General features: G+C 34.7%; 2 protein-coding genes across 3 annotated transcripts; both read right to left on the minus strand.

Annotated features, from left to right (window-relative positions):
- Positions 1–19: 19 nt before the first annotated feature.
- LOC8269479 (DExH-box ATP-dependent RNA helicase DExH18, mitochondrial) lies at positions 20–5,929 on the minus strand. 2 transcript variants are annotated; one of them, XM_002524324.4, is made up of 3 exons: positions 3,264–5,929; positions 2,378–2,479; positions 20–464 (listed from the first exon to the last, which is right to left on the minus strand). In XM_002524324.4, exons 1-2 carry the CDS (start codon positions 5,669–5,671, stop codon positions 2,425–2,427), a joined length of 2,463 nt encoding a protein of 820 aa, XP_002524370.3. In that variant the 5' UTR covers positions 5,672–5,929; the 3' UTR covers positions 20–464; positions 2,378–2,424. The 2 variants fall into 2 exon arrangements, with proteins under 2 accessions (XP_002524370.3, XP_025014072.1); XM_025158304.2 differs by having other exon boundaries at positions 20–488; positions 3,264–5,928.
- A 1,034-nt stretch (positions 5,930–6,963) lies between these two features.
- Positions 6,964–13,223, minus strand: LOC8269480 (protease Do-like 8, chloroplastic). The gene is made up of 13 exons (XM_002524325.4): positions 12,911–13,223; positions 12,379–12,506; positions 11,620–11,702; positions 11,413–11,511; positions 11,162–11,228; positions 10,705–10,780; positions 10,510–10,576; positions 9,400–9,617; positions 8,416–8,483; positions 8,095–8,174; positions 7,870–7,956; positions 7,625–7,732; positions 6,964–7,268 (listed from the first exon to the last, which is right to left on the minus strand). The coding sequence occupies exons 1-13, from the start codon at positions 13,069–13,071 to the stop codon at positions 7,140–7,142; spliced, it is 1,371 nt and encodes a 456-aa protein (XP_002524371.2). The 5' UTR covers positions 13,072–13,223; the 3' UTR covers positions 6,964–7,139.
- Positions 13,224–18,115: the final 4,892 nt, after the last annotated feature.

The raw sequence follows: 18,115 nt of genomic DNA on the forward strand, positions 1-18,115 counted from the left end.
TGCTCTACTTGGTCAAAAGTTAGATCTATATGGCCCTCAAATAAAAATTATGGGCCTCTTTATTTGAAAAGTTCAAACCTGACCCTTGAAACAAGTTCAAGGGGTGAATTGACTGTTTCTCCGTTAGTTGTCTGCTAGCTGATTGAAAAGCTGTCTAGAACATATAATGTGGTAATCAGAAAATCTTACATAATATTGATCCTCAATTTTTTCTCGTAAAACCTGTGAATAGAGATTGATGTTACTTCTTAGGTTCACAGTTGAGAACAGGAATTGATACCATATCAACGAGGAGCTCTTCCTGAAGTGCAGGTACAAGGGCGAGAAAAGATTTCTCTTCACAGTTTATAAGCCATAGGTTGCTGATCACCCCCTGTGACCCTCTCTGACTATTCATTAGATTTCCAAGTTCAGTTTCGTATTTTCCTTGTTAAGAACCCTGGCATCATCACATGTAGGGCCATCTGCCATATAATGGAAGTTGAGACCTGCATACATCAATTTGGACTTTGAATTGAAAGCTACCAGATATGCAGGTTGGCATTGGAAGCTACTGGATAATCGTCAAACAACAGTAGCTAATCAGACAAGTATCAAAATCTTAATCGAGTGCATGAGAGGCCAAATAGAGAATCACCTGGATATTAAGTTTCAATTACATCAATTCTTCACAAGTCTTAAGACCCAACCAGTGTCGACTGTCTGGCTGGGCAACTGATCTACAATATGATACCTTCTAATGGAGCAAACTAAAATATATGATAATCCAAAACAAGTATTCTTAAGGACCAGCAACTAGCAAAGTTTTACATAAGAGGATAAATGATCCCTAATGTTTTGTGAAGTATACAATTGAATTCTCAACCGAAGACCCTCAAATTTACTACACTTTAATCTGTCAATTCCTAACTAACTTTATGTGACCGTCTAAACTCAATTGTCAGTAGGCTGTACAATGAAAACAGTATAAGTTTACAAATTAAAAGGCTATTCCATTCAAAAGTTAAATGCCCATTTTATTGGCATATTTAAGGCTTAAGGAATTAGAGAAGTGAAGGATACTTGCCAGTTGCCACAATAAAATACTTTAGAAATGTATGCAAGTATCCTGCACCCTTAAAGGTGAACCAAATACCTTACATATCTAACATAAGCATTCAATTGACTGAATAATTGGTAAATGTAAAACAAAATGGGTTAAATATTATTTATCCTTCATGGTTTGGTCTAATATATGAACTGGTTCTTGCATTTCTTTATTACATTAAAATCTCTTTGAGTTTTAATAAAACTATCTACTACCACCTTCATTGTTAGTGGACGAACTACACTGGTAATTTTAAAATTACAATTTGATCCTTAAACTTATATAAAGTATCAAATTCGTCCAAAATTAATTTTATCATCAAATTAGAGTAAAATCTTATTTTTAGCACAAATTAGTTTTAATGTCTAATTAAAATAATAAATCTTAATATTTTTTTTCTTGCTCTAATTTTTTATTTTTAAACAATTTAATTCAAGCCAATTTAAACATTTTAAAACTACTTATATTTGCAATAATATTACTAAAGTACTATATAATTTAATTTTAGTTATTAATATAAAATAAATATTTTTAGTCATTCTATTGTTATTTTTATTATATATTATAGTTAAACTATATAAAAATTAAGAACTAAATTAAATAATCATGTTTTAATCTAGTAAAATAATCTAGACAACAAATTGACAAGTTCACTATCAATAAAGAAGATAATGATAATGTTGTATATTAAAAATGAAGCTTTTTATCAACCATTCAAATGAAATCAATATAAGTAAAGTTTTTATTTTTAATATAGTTTAATTTAGTGTCTAATAAAAATAATAAATTTTAACTATTTATTTTATTTAAGAATTTAAAATTGAACTACATAGTAATTTAATAATATTAAACAAAAAAAAAGTGTTTTTAATATGTCTAAATTTTTTTAGAATTAAATTATGCTAAGAAAATTAAAAGATATAAAAAAAATAAAAAAATTATTAAATTTATTATTTTAATGAGACGCTACAAATTAACTTATGTTAAAAATAACATTTTACTCTAATTTGATAATAAAAGTAATTTTGGACGAGTTTAATACTTGATAATAAGTTCAAGGATCAAATTGTAATTTTAAATTATCAGTTTAATCATTCCAATAACACTCAAGGATAGTAGTTAATTTTATTAAATCTCAAGGGGGTTTTAATATAATAAAAGAAAATGTAGGAACCGACTCATATATTAGATCAAACCACATAGGATAAATAGTATTTAACCGAACAAAAATGTCCGAATAGTAGAGTTGCTAGTATTGCTGAGAAGGTATCAAACAAGAACCAAACTTACCTGCTCCCTCTCGTGACATGTACTGGAACAAGTAGTTGTAAGATTCATTATGCTGCGACCTTCTTTGAGCATTCTTCCGGTGAATGTTTATCTTCCATTGTCCTACAAAACATGAGGAATTCTGGAATTCAATCACAATTTTGTATTTAGAATTAAGCCACAGGCATGAAATCCTTAAATCATCAACGTTGGCCCTACTTAAGCATCATTACTAAACTAAGATTTTGAATCTCCATAATTTCCACCGAATTATACTACACAAACAGCCCGCTCTCATCTATGTCTCAGCAGTCAACAGTGATGTTAAGATCCCATCAGAATCTGTACATCCATCTGCCCTGACAAACTATTTACATCAGATTGAATTTCCTTTATAGCCCTACTTTTTTGCCAACTGATCTATCTGTAATGTCGTTTTACACAGAAATTGTTGAACTTATTTTTTCTACATGGTAAACTTGAACTTAGTTGAATCAAATTTTCACTGCTTTTCGCTATTCATTTACTTCGCAAGCAAGAAATTCTCAGCAGAGATACAATAAAGAAAAGTATCCAGAAATAGGTCATACAAGGAATAGCAGTTGTTAGCTCACGAAAATTATGCATAAGAGAATTTATCATTACAGACAGAGAGATGCAATGCTGATGTTATCCATTTGATTCAGGGAATATATTCTCCTAATTATATATGGCCAGTCACTTAGCATGTTATATGTACCAGAAAGTTGAAGAAGTACACTAATGTCTATTGCTAACAAGCAAAATAGCAGAACTGAGCATAAAACACCAATATATTGAAGATTTGAAGAGAGTTCAGCCAGTATAAGTGAAAATGCTGAGATATTGTCAGTTCAGGGTACAATGAACTCAACTCATGGTAACTTACTCCTTATATCTTTTGATGAGAGAATTAGGCCTCTTGTAACCATCTTTCTGTTGCTTAGCCCTTGCTTTCCCTGCCTGCCTTGATTCCAGTTTCCAGCGAGCTTTGGTGAGAGAATCGCCCAATAAATCAGCAATTTCTGTTGCCATTGCCTCAGCTTTCTTCTTATATGGAAAAGTTTCCTCTTTGAACTGATGAGATAACCATAGATACATGGACAGAACTTGATGTTTAGTTTCAAGATTTAGGAGTTCAGTGTCATTCCGAGCAGATCCTTTTGGCATTCCCATTGCTATACCAACAGGGACCTTCTGACTGTAGGAAGATGCAAACCTTAGAAGATGGTACATTGCTTTCGGGTCTCTAATATTTACAGGAGCAAAACAAAAATTAAAACGATCTTCCAAAGATAAACCCTGAACCTTCTCCAACATATTTGCTACCTTCTTTATGTGATCATGCCGACACAAGAAGTATGACCCATCAAGACGGCAGCTTTCACCGAACTTTTCAAGCATCTGGGGAAACGTAATATTTGGAATTTTCCCAGCAAACAATTCAACCTGCTCAAAGAAAGGGAAGAGGCCCACTTTCTTTACTTCCTCAAAAGGCTGCTTTAAACACTCAATCAAGTAATTTAGGTCATCTAAATGCAGTGTGGTTGTGAGTCCATCTGGATAGCGGCTTCCTCTCCTGCCAGCTCTTCCAGCAATCTGCTTCACCTGTGATGCTGGAACTGATACGATCTTGTCACCATTGTACTTTGAAAGACTATTAAAAACTACCCTTCTAATATTAAGATTCAAACCCATCCCCACAGCATCACTTGCCACCAACACATCGAATTCATTATCTTGATCATTGAATAAGTTAGCTTGCTGTCTACGAGTCTCGGGTGGTAAGGCACCATAAATAACACAACAGCGATGTTTGGTGTGTTTCTCAATTGTCAATTTTACCTCAAAAATTTCTCTTCTTGAAAATGCAACCACACAATCCCCAGAACGTACATTTTTTAGATCTCCCAAAAGGGTTTTGGCTTCAACCACCAATGGTTTGAACCTTCCATAATGGTTTTCAATCAATTCATCCCCAGTTTCTGAACATATCTTTCTAACAATATTCAGAACACTTGGATCTCCACACAAATGAATCTCATCAGCTTTCAGACCAAGCAATGCTCTTGTCCATGCATAACCTCTGAATGCATCTCCCATCATCTGAATCTCATCAATGACAGCCACATCATATAACTCGTCACTTGACACCATTTCCACGGTACAAGCCACATGGTTTGCAAATGGGACAGTTTTCTTCTCTTGACCTGTGTAAAGACTACAGTAGACACCATGGGCATTCACCTTGTCAAATACTTCCATTGCCAAGAGCCTAAGTGGACTGCAATAAACACCCTTCTTAGCTTCCATAAAACGTTGCAATGCATTGTAAGTTTTACCACTGTTTGTCGGGCCGCAGTGATATATAATTTTGCGTTTCATCACCCGTGCAAAAGGAAACCATGTGTGTGGCTTTCTAAGGTCTGCTGACTGTAACATACCCTGAAATCGCTTAATCTCGTCAGGAAACTCTTCAATGCAATATTCAACAAATATAGGAAAAAGGAACCTAACAGCAGCATCAGAAGGACCAATGGAAACCAAGTATAAGGCAAGTTCAGCAGAACTTTTCTTACAGAAGAAGTTCCGAAAATTACGTGCAGCAGTAGGGAAAAAAGACCTGCCAATATAAATTGCAAGAGCCTGATTGGCAGCCCACCCAGAATTGGCAAAGTAATAGAAAATCTCTTGCAGAGTATCCCAATCAGACCGTTTGAGCGTGTCATTCTTTTCAGCATTACGAAGCTCCCGATATAATTCTATAGCGTCACGGAATGCTACATTTTCTTTCCGAACAAGATCGTTGCTATCTTGGTTACCATTTTCATCGTCAACAACTAAAGGATCAGAAAAAGTACTTTCATTAACACAACGATTTTCATTGTCAACAACTAAAGGATCAGAAAAAGTACTTTCATTCACACCATCAGCACCATCTTCCATGGTATTCTCATCAACATTTTCTAAAATATCAACAGTGTCGTTTTCTTCCAATTCTGAATTGGCGCTATTCTTATTATCCCCATCTTGGTCAAATGAAGAAAATGTCCTCCAATTGATGGTAAACTTTGGGTAATTCGAAGAGGGTAACTGAGAATTAATTAAGTCTACAAAACTTGTTGAGAAATGATGACAGGTCACATCAAAAGGAGAAAGATGATAACTTTGTAATACCCAGTTGTTAAATTGTCTAAAAGAATGGAAATTTTGATTATACAGAAAGACCCTACACCTCGAAATCTTGCTTTTTGATGCATAGGCTCGAAATAGAGAAGCAACAGGGCCTCTTGCCATTAGAAATTCACAAACACCAAAAAAAATATATGTATGCACGTATGTATGCAAGTCTGTGATTTCAAAGAGAAGATAAAAAAGACGAGCAAAATTTTAGAGAATTATATCGAGCATACCTGAATTAGTATAACAAGAAAGAGAGAGGAAATGGAGGGAAAGTGGTGGACGGGGTTAAGCCACCTTAAACCCTAAACCCATATGTCGGTTCTTCCTTTCTATCCGGTCCTCGGACAAACTTCAATAATGAACCCATTATTTCTCTTTCGGGTTCAAGAAAATAATGGCTATTCTTTCCATTTTTATTTTTTATTTTTAAAAATAATTTTACTAAAATTTGTAAAATATTATATAAAATATTTTTATTTTCTATTTAGATAGCATTTAAATGTAAAGAATTTTAATTTTAAATAAATAAAGTAAAATTTTTATTTTTATTTGAAAACAAGCTACTCTTTATTAAAAAAAATATAATATTATACTTGTATTCTAAAATTAGCTATAATTCAGAAAATATGAGAAATTTTTTTTTATTTACAAAATATTACACAAATAAACATTCATGTGATTTTACTTTCAATTTTTTCTTTATGAGAGATTTACTCTCAAAACTCTAATTAACAATGTGAGAGCATTGATTTGTCTTTAATGTTCTGTAAAGGAAAATCAAAAGAAAATAAATTGGAGAAGTAGGGATTCAGAATTTCAGATTCAACAAATGTGAATTCAAAATAAAGATAAATACTGTTGCTTTTTCTTTCTTACCAAATGATAAATAAAAAATTTACTTTTTTTCTTTTAAAAAGACAGTCTTTTTCTTTATCTATCTTAATTTATATAGTTGATTTTTTCATTTTCGGTTATTATTTAGTAAGTAATTGTAATTAATGTAAATATTATTATATATAATTAGATTTTACATTTAATCTTCATATTTTATTTTTAACATTGTACTTTTTATAGAGAAATTTAGTAAAAGTATTTTTAGAAAAATATATTTAAAATTTAATAACATTGATTGAGAATGAATTTTTGGGACAAGAAGAATACTATTTTATTTGTTTTTCTTCTTTATTTCTTTCGTCTTGATATTTTCTATTTTCTAGACATAGTATAAATCTGCGTTTCAAAAAGAAAATAAAAAGATAAGAGAAAATCAAAATGGATAGGTATTCTATATTTTTCATTTTTATTATTTCTGCTTTTCTAGAGAAGGAAAGAAAAAAAGAAACATGATTTACTATATTTCTCCTAAAATTCAGATTCCGAGAAAGAAAAAAATTAAAAATCAAATATAGATGGAAAAAATGCAATGCCAAATTAACCCTCAGATACTAAAAATTACAAAACCTCATATGCATCAATGGAGCATCTTCTTGACTGGTATTCTGTTTTTCTCATACAAATAATACTTCTTTTCTAACAAATTAACGTGTATATATATACATAATAATAAGATCGGTAATTCCTATCAAGAACTCTTCTCTTCTAGCATAATAGGTAGCTCTAAATTCTCACCTCCTCTCTGAATCTTCAGCATTACTGTGTCCCCCACATTATAGTCATCCAACAATTTGTATAACTCTGCTTTGCTTTTAACCTGATGAAATATAGCATCAAGATATCATCAACAAGTATGCTCTTCGATTTCGAGCCTCTTCAATTAATGAAAAGTAGTTAACTATCTCGTCTTGGTTGATAAGTTGGGTGTGATCTAGAATCAAAAGCCAGAGTCAAATTTTCTCTGAACATAATCTATCAGTTTATTGCACACTAAATTTCTGCAGTACACCTTTTAGGTTTTCTAGTCCAGATTATTTATACAGGTTGATATTGCATGTTTTAAATGGATGCCATGGCACTGGCAGCTTTTAATTGCACCAAGTAAATGATTGATCATGCATTTTAGAAATAAGAGTAGAATCGAAAGACCAATTTCAGCAAGATGGAGCTCACAGGCATGTTATCCACTGCAAGAATAACATCTCCAAGTACAATATTTCCAGCAAAACCCCTTGTAGTTGGAAGTAACCCTGCCTTTGCTGCAAGACTATTGCCTGGAACCTACATCACCATGAAATAAATTTAGGAAAATCATCAATGAAATGAAAGCAAGATGTTAGACTAGATTATGCGGAAGCATATCTAGAAAAAAAGATTAAAAATCTATAGAATAGAAGTATGCATATCCAATGTAATACCTGCAGAATTAGAGCACCATTTCGAACATTAAGTTGGTTTGCAATCAGATCAGGAGCAATTTCCACATTCAAAGCAGCTCGAACAACCTAATGAAAATGAACCTTGATGCTCAGACAAGTGATTATCCTTGATTGGCAGGATTTACTCAGAACAAGCTGTCTATAACAATTGTGAGTGCAAGTGAAGAATCTGATTGTAGCAAATAGTAGCAAGAGAAAACTTACTTTACCAAATTGAATTAATTGAGGCACAATTTTGAGCACTGTTGAGGATGGTATGGCAAAGCCTACACCAGCAGATGTTCCTGCATCACAAAACTTACAATTCAACTTGTTGAAAACACATGGTTCTTATAAGCATAGCCTTTTAACATCAACTCCTTACTCATTCACATCCTTCAACAAAATCACTTAAACCTAAATGTGCCAACTACTGACCAATAATTGAGCATTTCATTTTGCAAATCTCAAGTAACAATTATTTTGCATGTTCTATTCAGATTATGTTATACAAAGAGTACAATGAAAAAGATTTACAAATTATACCTGTCTGAGTAAAAATTGCTGTATTAATTCCAATTAGACTTCCTTTAGAATCCAATAAAGGACCTCCACTGCCATAATAAGAAGAAAAAGGAAAATAGCATCAATGCAAAAGTCAGGAAGCAGTATTGTTTCACTGACACGTAGTAAAGTTTCCACAGTTCCAATGATATCGAGAGCCAGGGAAAACTCTAAAAGAAAAGGAAAGGACAATTAGAGGGAGCCACTTATGGCAGCAATGTGAGAAAAAGTCTTTCATGGTTATATTCATACCAATTTAATTTTACATGTATGCCTTGCCTTGCATTATTTGCAAATATTTACTGGGGACAATTTCCCCATCTTGTGCTTGGTGGTTAATCATTATACTTGAAGGCTAGATTTCTTGTGTTATAAATACATGCATTGGATTGGAGATGGGCGTTCCACAAATGAAGATATAAGGAGTTAGATTGCGGTGCATGTATAAGAGAGAGTTGAGCCTTTTGGCTTATGGTTTGTGTGGGAAACTTTATCTGCATTTTAGGAATATTAGAAAGGGTTACTTTCTAAATTTCAGAAGGACTAATGATGTAGCGCAGCTTGTGCTAGGATTATTTTTCCCATGTGGTGTTGAACTTTGCCCTCAGAGAGAGGAGCGCTCGTAGTGGGAGGAAGAATATTATTGAAGGGCCAGCATATCCTTTGAGGTATATTCTTCTTGTTAGTATGGTAATCGATATGGTTATGCCTATAGAAAATGAGAGGGACATAATATGTTTTATACTATATTTGTGTGAGTGAGGGATTAACAATTTGTCCCTGCAAAATTGTATTCACATTTGTAGTAGTAGATGATGCAGGTCAATTGAGAGACTGGACCTCGTAAAATTCTTGTGTTGTTTGAGTGTTTATTTATTTGTATGTGTGGGTCTATAACATAAATCTGTCAACTTTGAGAATGCCTGTGTTTAACAGGTGTTCAAGTAAGATAAATAAAAAACTAACCTATTTCCCGGATTGATGGCTGCATCTGTTTGAATTCCACCACCAATTGTTACTCCAGTTTGACTAAATATATCTCGATTCAATCCGCTGATTACCCCTACTGTAAGAGTGTGATCAAAGCCAAATGGGTTCCCAATTGCAAGACATTGCTGCCCGACTCTTAGAGAAGAAGACTGCCCCACTTTAATTGGCTTCAACAGATCATCAGATGCTTCTACCTAGAATTTCAAAAATATTGAGAAAACATGCTATAACAGGAAGTCAATCTACAAAATAGAAGCTGCATGTTCAAGACACACTGACCAACCCCCAATGACATTAGAATATGGCTATAGTGCCAATAATTACTTAATAGTTTACTTAATGGTAAGCACTGGGCAGATTTAGTGTATGGGAATTGAAAGGAATCACTCTGCTTAAGACTGGAAAAAACATAGATTTATGGGTGTGCGCAAATGTGTGTGTGTATGTATGTATTTAAGCATCATGTTTCTTTTTAAATTCCAGTGTTCAACCATATCCGATGTGTGAAATATGTATTTGTTTAAACTTGAAATTAAGTTCCCCTATTATCACTGTTTTAAAGACAGTCAGGCTGTACCTAATTACAAGATAAAAATGGAGAAGAAACATATCATACTCAAACATCTTGACAACAACTTCACATAAGCAAAGATCACATGAATCTTAATATTTGTCCCTAAATGTATGGATGAGCTGGAGCAGAGAAAATTCATGGCCACTTGCTAAGCAGCCATGTATGAAATCTGTGTGTCTGCACCGTGAAATTAAGAAGAATATCTGACACATACAACAGCAACAATGTTCTAGGAGGTGCAATGTATGTCAGCATGTAGAATAGGAATTAATGTCAAAGAACAGTAAAGCAACCAACAAATGAATTGACATTAGAAACGCATACTAGAAGCACCAGATATCTCCAGGATATCTCGTTTTGACACAGAATCAATGCTAATGACCAGATTGGTACTCAATCATTTCCATAGGCAGCTAAATTCATTTATTCTAATGTATTTTTATTGCAGAGAAATCTAGAAAATTAGTTGTGTTAAAATTTTTAAAGTTCAAGAGCATAGAGAAAAGAAACACCTTCAAGACAGCAAGGTCCTTAGCACGGTCAGCACCAATCAATTTTCCCTCAAAGTTCTTCTGTACCCTTCTCAAAAACCACAGAAAATTTGTTAGTCACATGCAACAGTAATCATAAATAGATTCTCATCCATGCAAAACATTTTGCACAATGCAGTTAAGTTCACATGTCAAGTCAAAGGGAACTTATCTCACCCTTCTGACGCAAGAATATTAACTCGAGCAACAACTTGCCCAGAACCTGGATTTCTTGAAAGGGCATTGCCTATCACTAGAAATTATGAAGAAACAGAAATTAGCTTCGAAATTTATAATCATGTACTAATCTTAAAAGCTAACCAGTATTTTATCATATCAAATATTTTATTCAGCACATGCATCATTTCGCAAACAAGACTGCTTTTCATACTCGAAAGGTGAAGCAACAAAATTTTAAGAGCCATGTTGAACAGTAATTTGAAAGCTGTCAATTATACAAAGACAACAAAAATAATAGAGAAAACAAGAAAACTAGAACGATCTTATATGCTATTCTGCAATTTCACTCAATGGAATAGATCACTGCAGAAAGGTGCCTATCTATTGTTTCAGGACACCTACTCTCCTAGCAAATTAACTCATACAGCAGAGTATGGTTCTCTGAGATCCTTACCATGATAATTTGTCACAATGTGTCCCTGTCCATCCCAAACTACTCCAGAACCATTTCCTTCAGGAATCTGCAAATGGCGACAAGAACTACTTTTTCACTGAAAGTACTATCTTAACCACTAGGAATGTTGAGAGAATTGATTCTTCCTTAATTAGCAGAAAATCCCATTACTTTACTGTTCCTAGCCTTCTAGATGTATAAGTTTTGTTTGGACTCCAACGAATCAACAAAATTGAAGAGAGAAAAATTACCTCAACTACACCAGTTATGTTTAGTTGCGGGCGCAATGTTACATCAAAAATGTTGACAACAGAGTATGTATTCTTTTCAAAGAGTTGAACAATTCTTTCCTGCCAACAAGGCAAATTGTATAAGCATGCAGAAGTAGGAATGAGAAACTTGCGCTAAATCACTTATGATTAAAACCAAGAAAGTAGCTGATGCAGTTGAAAATGTACCTCAGTAGGGAAGAGAGCGCCAGAAAGAGAAACAGGAGGAGTTACTTCTTCAACTGTCACAGATGGATCCCCTAGTGCTTGAGCTATTCATCAACGATATCATATGTGCAGCAGCAAAGTACTGATAAGTACAGTTACAAACCAGTACAAAGAGAATGACAAAAATAAACAGTTTTACCGAAAAGCTAATTATGATTTTGGAACAAATCAAGTAACATATTATTCATTTAAGGCACATGGAATGTATGGAAATGACCTGGATTCAACTGGATACAAGGAACTAAACCAACTAAACAATTAACAGAGCACAACAAAATTAGTTCCTGTCTTTATTAATTAAAGTAGACTTTATTATGTCCTTCTTCTTAGCATTTCTGGAAGAACAAATGACTCTGCTGGCCAATAATCTACAGAGAATTAAATCCCCCTTATGACACCTGAGGAAATGTTAACATTACCTATGTTCTTCAGCCCATCCCTGTTATCAGAATGAACTTATCAAAATATGATACCATCGTACATGCTATAAATATAATTCACTTATAAGTTGGAGTGACATTGATCATTAGAGTCCTATTAGACCAAAGAAACAAGTAACTACAGGAAATAACGCGAATAAATTTCAAGCACAGAACAATGGTTCCCTATTATTTTCAACAAGCCAAGCTTTTGGAGAAACAAGTAACATATTCAGAATATACAATTCAAGACCTCAAGTAAATACCAAGCTGCGACAAGAAAGCTGAATTGTATGCGAACCTGATAAGTACCTTGTAGGATGATACCCTAAATACATGAACAAACTTGAAAGCAACATTCGACGTGTTGTGCTAGGACTAATTTTGCATTTTTCTTCAGACGCATACTTGCCCTCATCTTTAATAGCCCTACAATCATCAAGAGTAAAATAGCATCACAGCACTACTAATATTTAACAAGAACATACATAACTACTGATTAACAGCTAAATTTCACATCCATTTTTCCATTTTCTTTCCGTAAATAATAATATACTAGATTGAGTATTCTAGAATTTTATATTTCAGCATTTGTTTCCAATATAACAAATCTTATTGTATCTTATACAAATATAAACTAAAAAGCTTACAAATTTCACAATATACACAAAAGGTTTAAAAAAAAAAAAGTTTCTTTCCATAGCCAAAATTGTATAAATATACAAAATGCTTACTGCCCAACAACCAAAAACACCCTTAAAACTAATATGTTCAAAGTTTCGTTAAGAAGAGGGAAAAAATTATCAGAGAATGCAATTATTATTAATGCAGACCTGGAAATGGAGATGGAGTGAGAAGAAAGGACGTCGTTAGAGACACAACACAAAAGACGGCGGCGACCCAAGAAGAAACGTTTCGGGATAATAATGGTTCCATGATGATGAGGTAAAGAATTTTGTAGTGGCCATGAATAATTGCATGCCATCATTTGCATTTTCCAAATATTATCTAAAATTGGATGAATGTAAATAGTGTAAAAATGGAAAATTATAAGAAATAATAAAAAGAAACGGGAAATGGGTTGCAAAAGTTGCAAGGAGTTGAGTGCTGAGCGAGTGCCAACCGCCGAGCAAGAAGATAAGTGTTGAGCTGAGTCTGAGTAATAGCAAGAAACAAAAACGACAGAGTTAAGCTCGTCGGTCTTAATTCACCAAAATATCCCCAACAAATATAATTTCTTGCAAAGGATAATTATAAATTTGGAATTTATATTTTTTATTTTTTTTTATTTTAGTATTTTAATAATTTTTTTATTTAATTAAGTGTTTTTGAACGAAAAGAAAAATATTAATACAGTGTTTTGGTCTGTGTTTGTTGCTTACCTGAATGCTAACTAGGTATTATGAGACTCATTTACTCACTTAAATATCATTGCTACATTATATTGGCAAAAATAAAAAAAAATTGCAAAAAGATAAAAATACCTTGACATATCTTAGCTTTACTTTAATGCTATTTATAATTCTTTTCACTATAAGCTCTCGATCTTCTATTCTAAGCAAAAAAAATTGGGAGATTAAGTTTTGCAATCAAAATTAAAATAAGAAAAATATGATTTAATCAATTCAAAAATTAAAAATATTCGTATAATAAAAAAATTATATAATAGAAAAAATTTAAGAATCATCTATAAATAATAAAAAGTAAAATAAATAGAAAAAATATTAAAATTCTTTGTCAAAGTAGGAAATGTAATTAAATGGAAAAAACCTTTTAAAAAATAATTCTTAAGAGTTTCTAAAAATAAATAAAAAATAAAAAAATAATAGTAAATATTTTTTAAAATTTTTGAAACGTGTCGAAAGAGTTTTCGAAGAGTTTTAATATCTGAAACATATCTAACAAGAAAAACATAGCCCATTTTAGAATTGCTATGCAACCTAGCATAAAACAAATAGCTATAGAAACTTCTTCTTCTCTACCATGCCTCTTAATAGATATGATGTATTCCTTAATTTAGTAGTTTGGACACCTATGATAACTTTACCGGCCATCTCTATATGGCTTTGAACCAACAAGGAATTCTAATCTTCATGGAGAATGCATTAGATAGAAGAGAAGACCTTGCAACAATACTTAAAGCAATTGAAGTATCCATTGTTTATGTTATTGTTTTTTCAAATAATTATGCATCTTCTGTGTGGTGTTTGGATGAACTTGTGAAGATAATTTTCAATGCATGGGGAAAAGATATTAACCAGTTTTCTATAAGGTTGATGTATCAGATGTTGAAAAACAAACTAGAAACTTTGTAGATGTTGAGGAATAAGACCAAAAGCACAACCAGCAAGGACCAACAGTCCAGGACCTCTAGGAAAAACCAACAGACAAAGACTGTTGGTCATGGCCTCAGACTAGATCATCACAGGCAATTAGATCATCACAGGCATCAAAATAAGGAAGAAAGGTCACTTCCACCCTTCCCAAGCTAGAAAGGAACGTTAAGAATAGGATCATAGATAGCAAAAGAACCGTTGCAGTATACTTGTATATAGCATATCACACATGCTCAATAATCTCAGAATTCTTGTGTATTAACAATTCATCAAAGAATAATATCATTCAATATTTCAACATGGTATCAGAGCAGGAGTGATCATGTCATCACTTACCCAAAAAACAATCAAAAAAAAAAATCAACCAACCAAATTTCTCATCATGTCTCAAAACGACCTTACCAAGCTCACCAACATAACTTTAACAGGCAGTCAAAATTATTTTCAATAGTCGAGGGCAGTATACATCAGCTTCAGTGGAAGAAGAAAAATTGGATTTATCATAAGGACTCGAAAGAGACTACAACCAATCAACCCAGATCAACCAACAAAGGAAGAGAATGAGGCTATTGAAGATTGGCAGATGACTGACCACATGGTCATGTCGCTTCTAACCTACACAATCGAGCCTCAGATTGCCAGGCTATGTCTACTACTGGCATCATCACAGGCTATATGGGAGCGACTAAAACAGTTATACGGGCAAGAACAGAACTTTGCGCACATATTCCAATTGAAACAGGAATTGGCACAAATAAAACAAGGAACTCGGTCCAGCGCGAGTTACGCAACCGAAATATTAACTCGGTGGGAGGAGCTACAAAGCTACCTCCCACTCACTACTGATCCAGAAGAAATAAGGCAAAGAGCGGAGCAAGACCTTGTGTTTACTTACCTGGGCGGGCTCGAGTCGAGCTACGAGGCAGTTCGGTCACAGATTTTGCTATCCAGCAAACTCCCCAGACTTGACTCAGTCATCGCTCTTGTGCAACAAGAGGAAACCAGACGTGCCACTATGGGAGCCATGACAAACCAGAATGACACAGAGAATAGGGCCTTCGTCTCTCACCCGCGAGAGTCGGCTCGGGTGCGAGGGACGCCCAATAACGTCACAAGATGTGACCACTGCAAGAAGCAGGGCCACTCTCACGAGTAGTGTTGGCATCTACACCCGCACCTATGCCCGACGCTCAACCGAGGAGAGCGCAAAAGGACTGGAGAAAGAAGGGACATAGACGAGCGAAGAAAAGAAGAAAGGTTTAGCGGTGTGAGTATGCTGAATGCATCTAACCCTAAGGGTTATGATGCGTTCAGCGGGTCGGACGTGGAAAGCGGGTCCGTTTCAGCCCGACCCGCTTCTACTCGACCCGAGCCTTATGCCCAGTATTTGTACATGGGCCAATCAAGGCTCAACCCACTGACCCGGCAATTCATGGGCCAGCACTTCATAGGCCAGTCCAGCCTCCGAGCCTAGCCCATCAAACCGACCTGAGTCCGGCCCATCTGAAAATTCTCAAATTTCCCAACTTCTCTCCCAACTTCAGTCTATTCTCCAACAGTCCCGTGGGACAGGTTTAGTATCTCAAAACTATAAATCTACAAATTGGATTATTGATTCTGGTGCAACTGACCACATGACTTGGGACTCGACACAATTGTACAATTTTGTCCCTATAGATTCCCAACATGTGATAGTTGCAAACGGAAGTCGAGCAGAAATCTCTGGTTTTGGCTCATCAAATTTGTTCCCTAATGTTAATTCTATTCAGGATATCCTTTTATTACCTAACTTTACGTCAAACTTATTATCTGTTGGAAAAATAACTCGTATTTTAAATTGTAATGTTATTTTCTCACCATCTTCTGTAATCTTTCAGGATCGCACCACCGGGAAGATGATTGGTGAAGGATACCTTCACAATGGATTATACTATCTCACCAATCCTACCAATCAGTGTCTTACCTCCACTAAACTTCTCAATCACAGCATTCTCCTACATAGGCGGTTTGAGCATCCGGCTGATATAGTCTTAAAACAGTTATTTTCTCTTAAAATAGATTCTGGTTGTTGTGACACTTGTCAATTTTCAAAACATACTAGATTACCATTTTCTGTGTCCTCTACTTTTTCAACAAAAATGTTTGATCTAATTCATTCTGATGTTTGGGGACCTGCTCCCTGTACCTCTTATAATCATTTTCGTTACTTCGTGGCGTTCATTGATGATTTCTCCCGCATCATTTGGGTCTACCTGTTAAAAGGCAAGAATGAAGTTTTTGAATGTTTTCAAAATTTTTCCAATTTTATTCAAACCCAGTATAATGCCAACATTAGAAGCTTTAGATCTGATAATGGCACCGAATACATCAATAAAAATTTTTCCGACTTCTTTTCCACTAAAGGCATCTTGCATCAAACTACCTACACGTACACTCCCGAACAAAATGGAGATTGTGAAAGAAAAAACCGCCATCTTCTTAACGTCACCAGGTCCCTACTTTTTCAAAACAATGTTCCTCACATCTTCTGGTCTGATGCCTTCCTCACTGCCGCCTATTTCATTAACCGCCTCCCTAGTCCAAAACTCAAAAATCTTAGTCCTTTGGAAATTCTCAAGGGCAGAAAAATTGAACTAGGACACATTAGAGTTTTTGGGTGTACAGCCTTTGTTCATGCTAAACGCTCTCATAAACTGGAACCTAGCTCTGTCAAAACAGTATTCTTAGGGTACTCTTCAACAAAGAAGGGCTATAAATGCTATGACCCGTGCACTCACAAAACCTACATCTCTAGGGACGTGTTTTTTTATGAAGGCACACCCTATTTCACCAATCCTCATCCCCCTCATAGGCCTTCCTTGTTCTTTCCAGATACTAACTCTCCTTTTTTTGACAGTTCAGTTCTCCCACCTCCGTCCAGTGAGGACACAGCTTCCGCAGCAAATCCCGAGACCAACCCTTCAGAGGGAGACAGTATCATTCTCTAGGGGCACTTCTTCAGGGGGAGAAGGATCACCACTTGAAGAAGTCGCCCCATGCAGATCATCTAGACCCATCAGACCCCCAGTCAGACTAAGGGACTATGTGTCCCACAAGGTGATGTATCCTATTCAAAACTTTATTAACTACCATAGCATATCTAGTTCATATAAGACCTACCTAAATAAAATCACCTCCTATACTGAGCCATCCTCCTTCTATGAGGCTAACACCGATCCTAAATGGTGTCAAGCCATGAAGGAGGAGCTTCAGGCACTTGAAAAAAATGACACTTGGAAATTAGTCCCTCTACCTCAAGGAAAAAAACCTGTTGGGTGCAAATGGGTATATAAAATTAAGTATAAACATGATGGAACAGTTGAGCGATACAAGGCTAGATTGGTAGCAAAGGGGTTCACCCAAACATATGGGGTAGATTATCAGGAAACCTTTGCACCTGTAGCAAAAATGAGCACGGTTCGCATTTTATTGTCTATTGCTACCAACTCAGGATGGGGCTTATATCAGATAGATGTAAAAAACGCGTTCCTCCAAGGGACCCTTGAAGAAGAGGTCTACATGACTCTGCCTCCAGGTTATGAGACTACCAACAACCAATCCATGGTATGTAAACTAGAAAAGGCCATCTATGGTTTGAAACAATCTTCGAGAGCATGGTATGCCAAGCTAAGCTTTTTCCTCTTAAAACTCAATTTTATTAAA

Source organism: Ricinus communis, chromosome 5 (assembly GCF_019578655.1).
Source record: "Ricinus communis isolate WT05 ecotype wild-type chromosome 5, ASM1957865v1, whole genome shotgun sequence".
NCBI classification, from domain to species: Eukaryota; Viridiplantae; Streptophyta; class Magnoliopsida; order Malpighiales; family Euphorbiaceae; genus Ricinus; species Ricinus communis.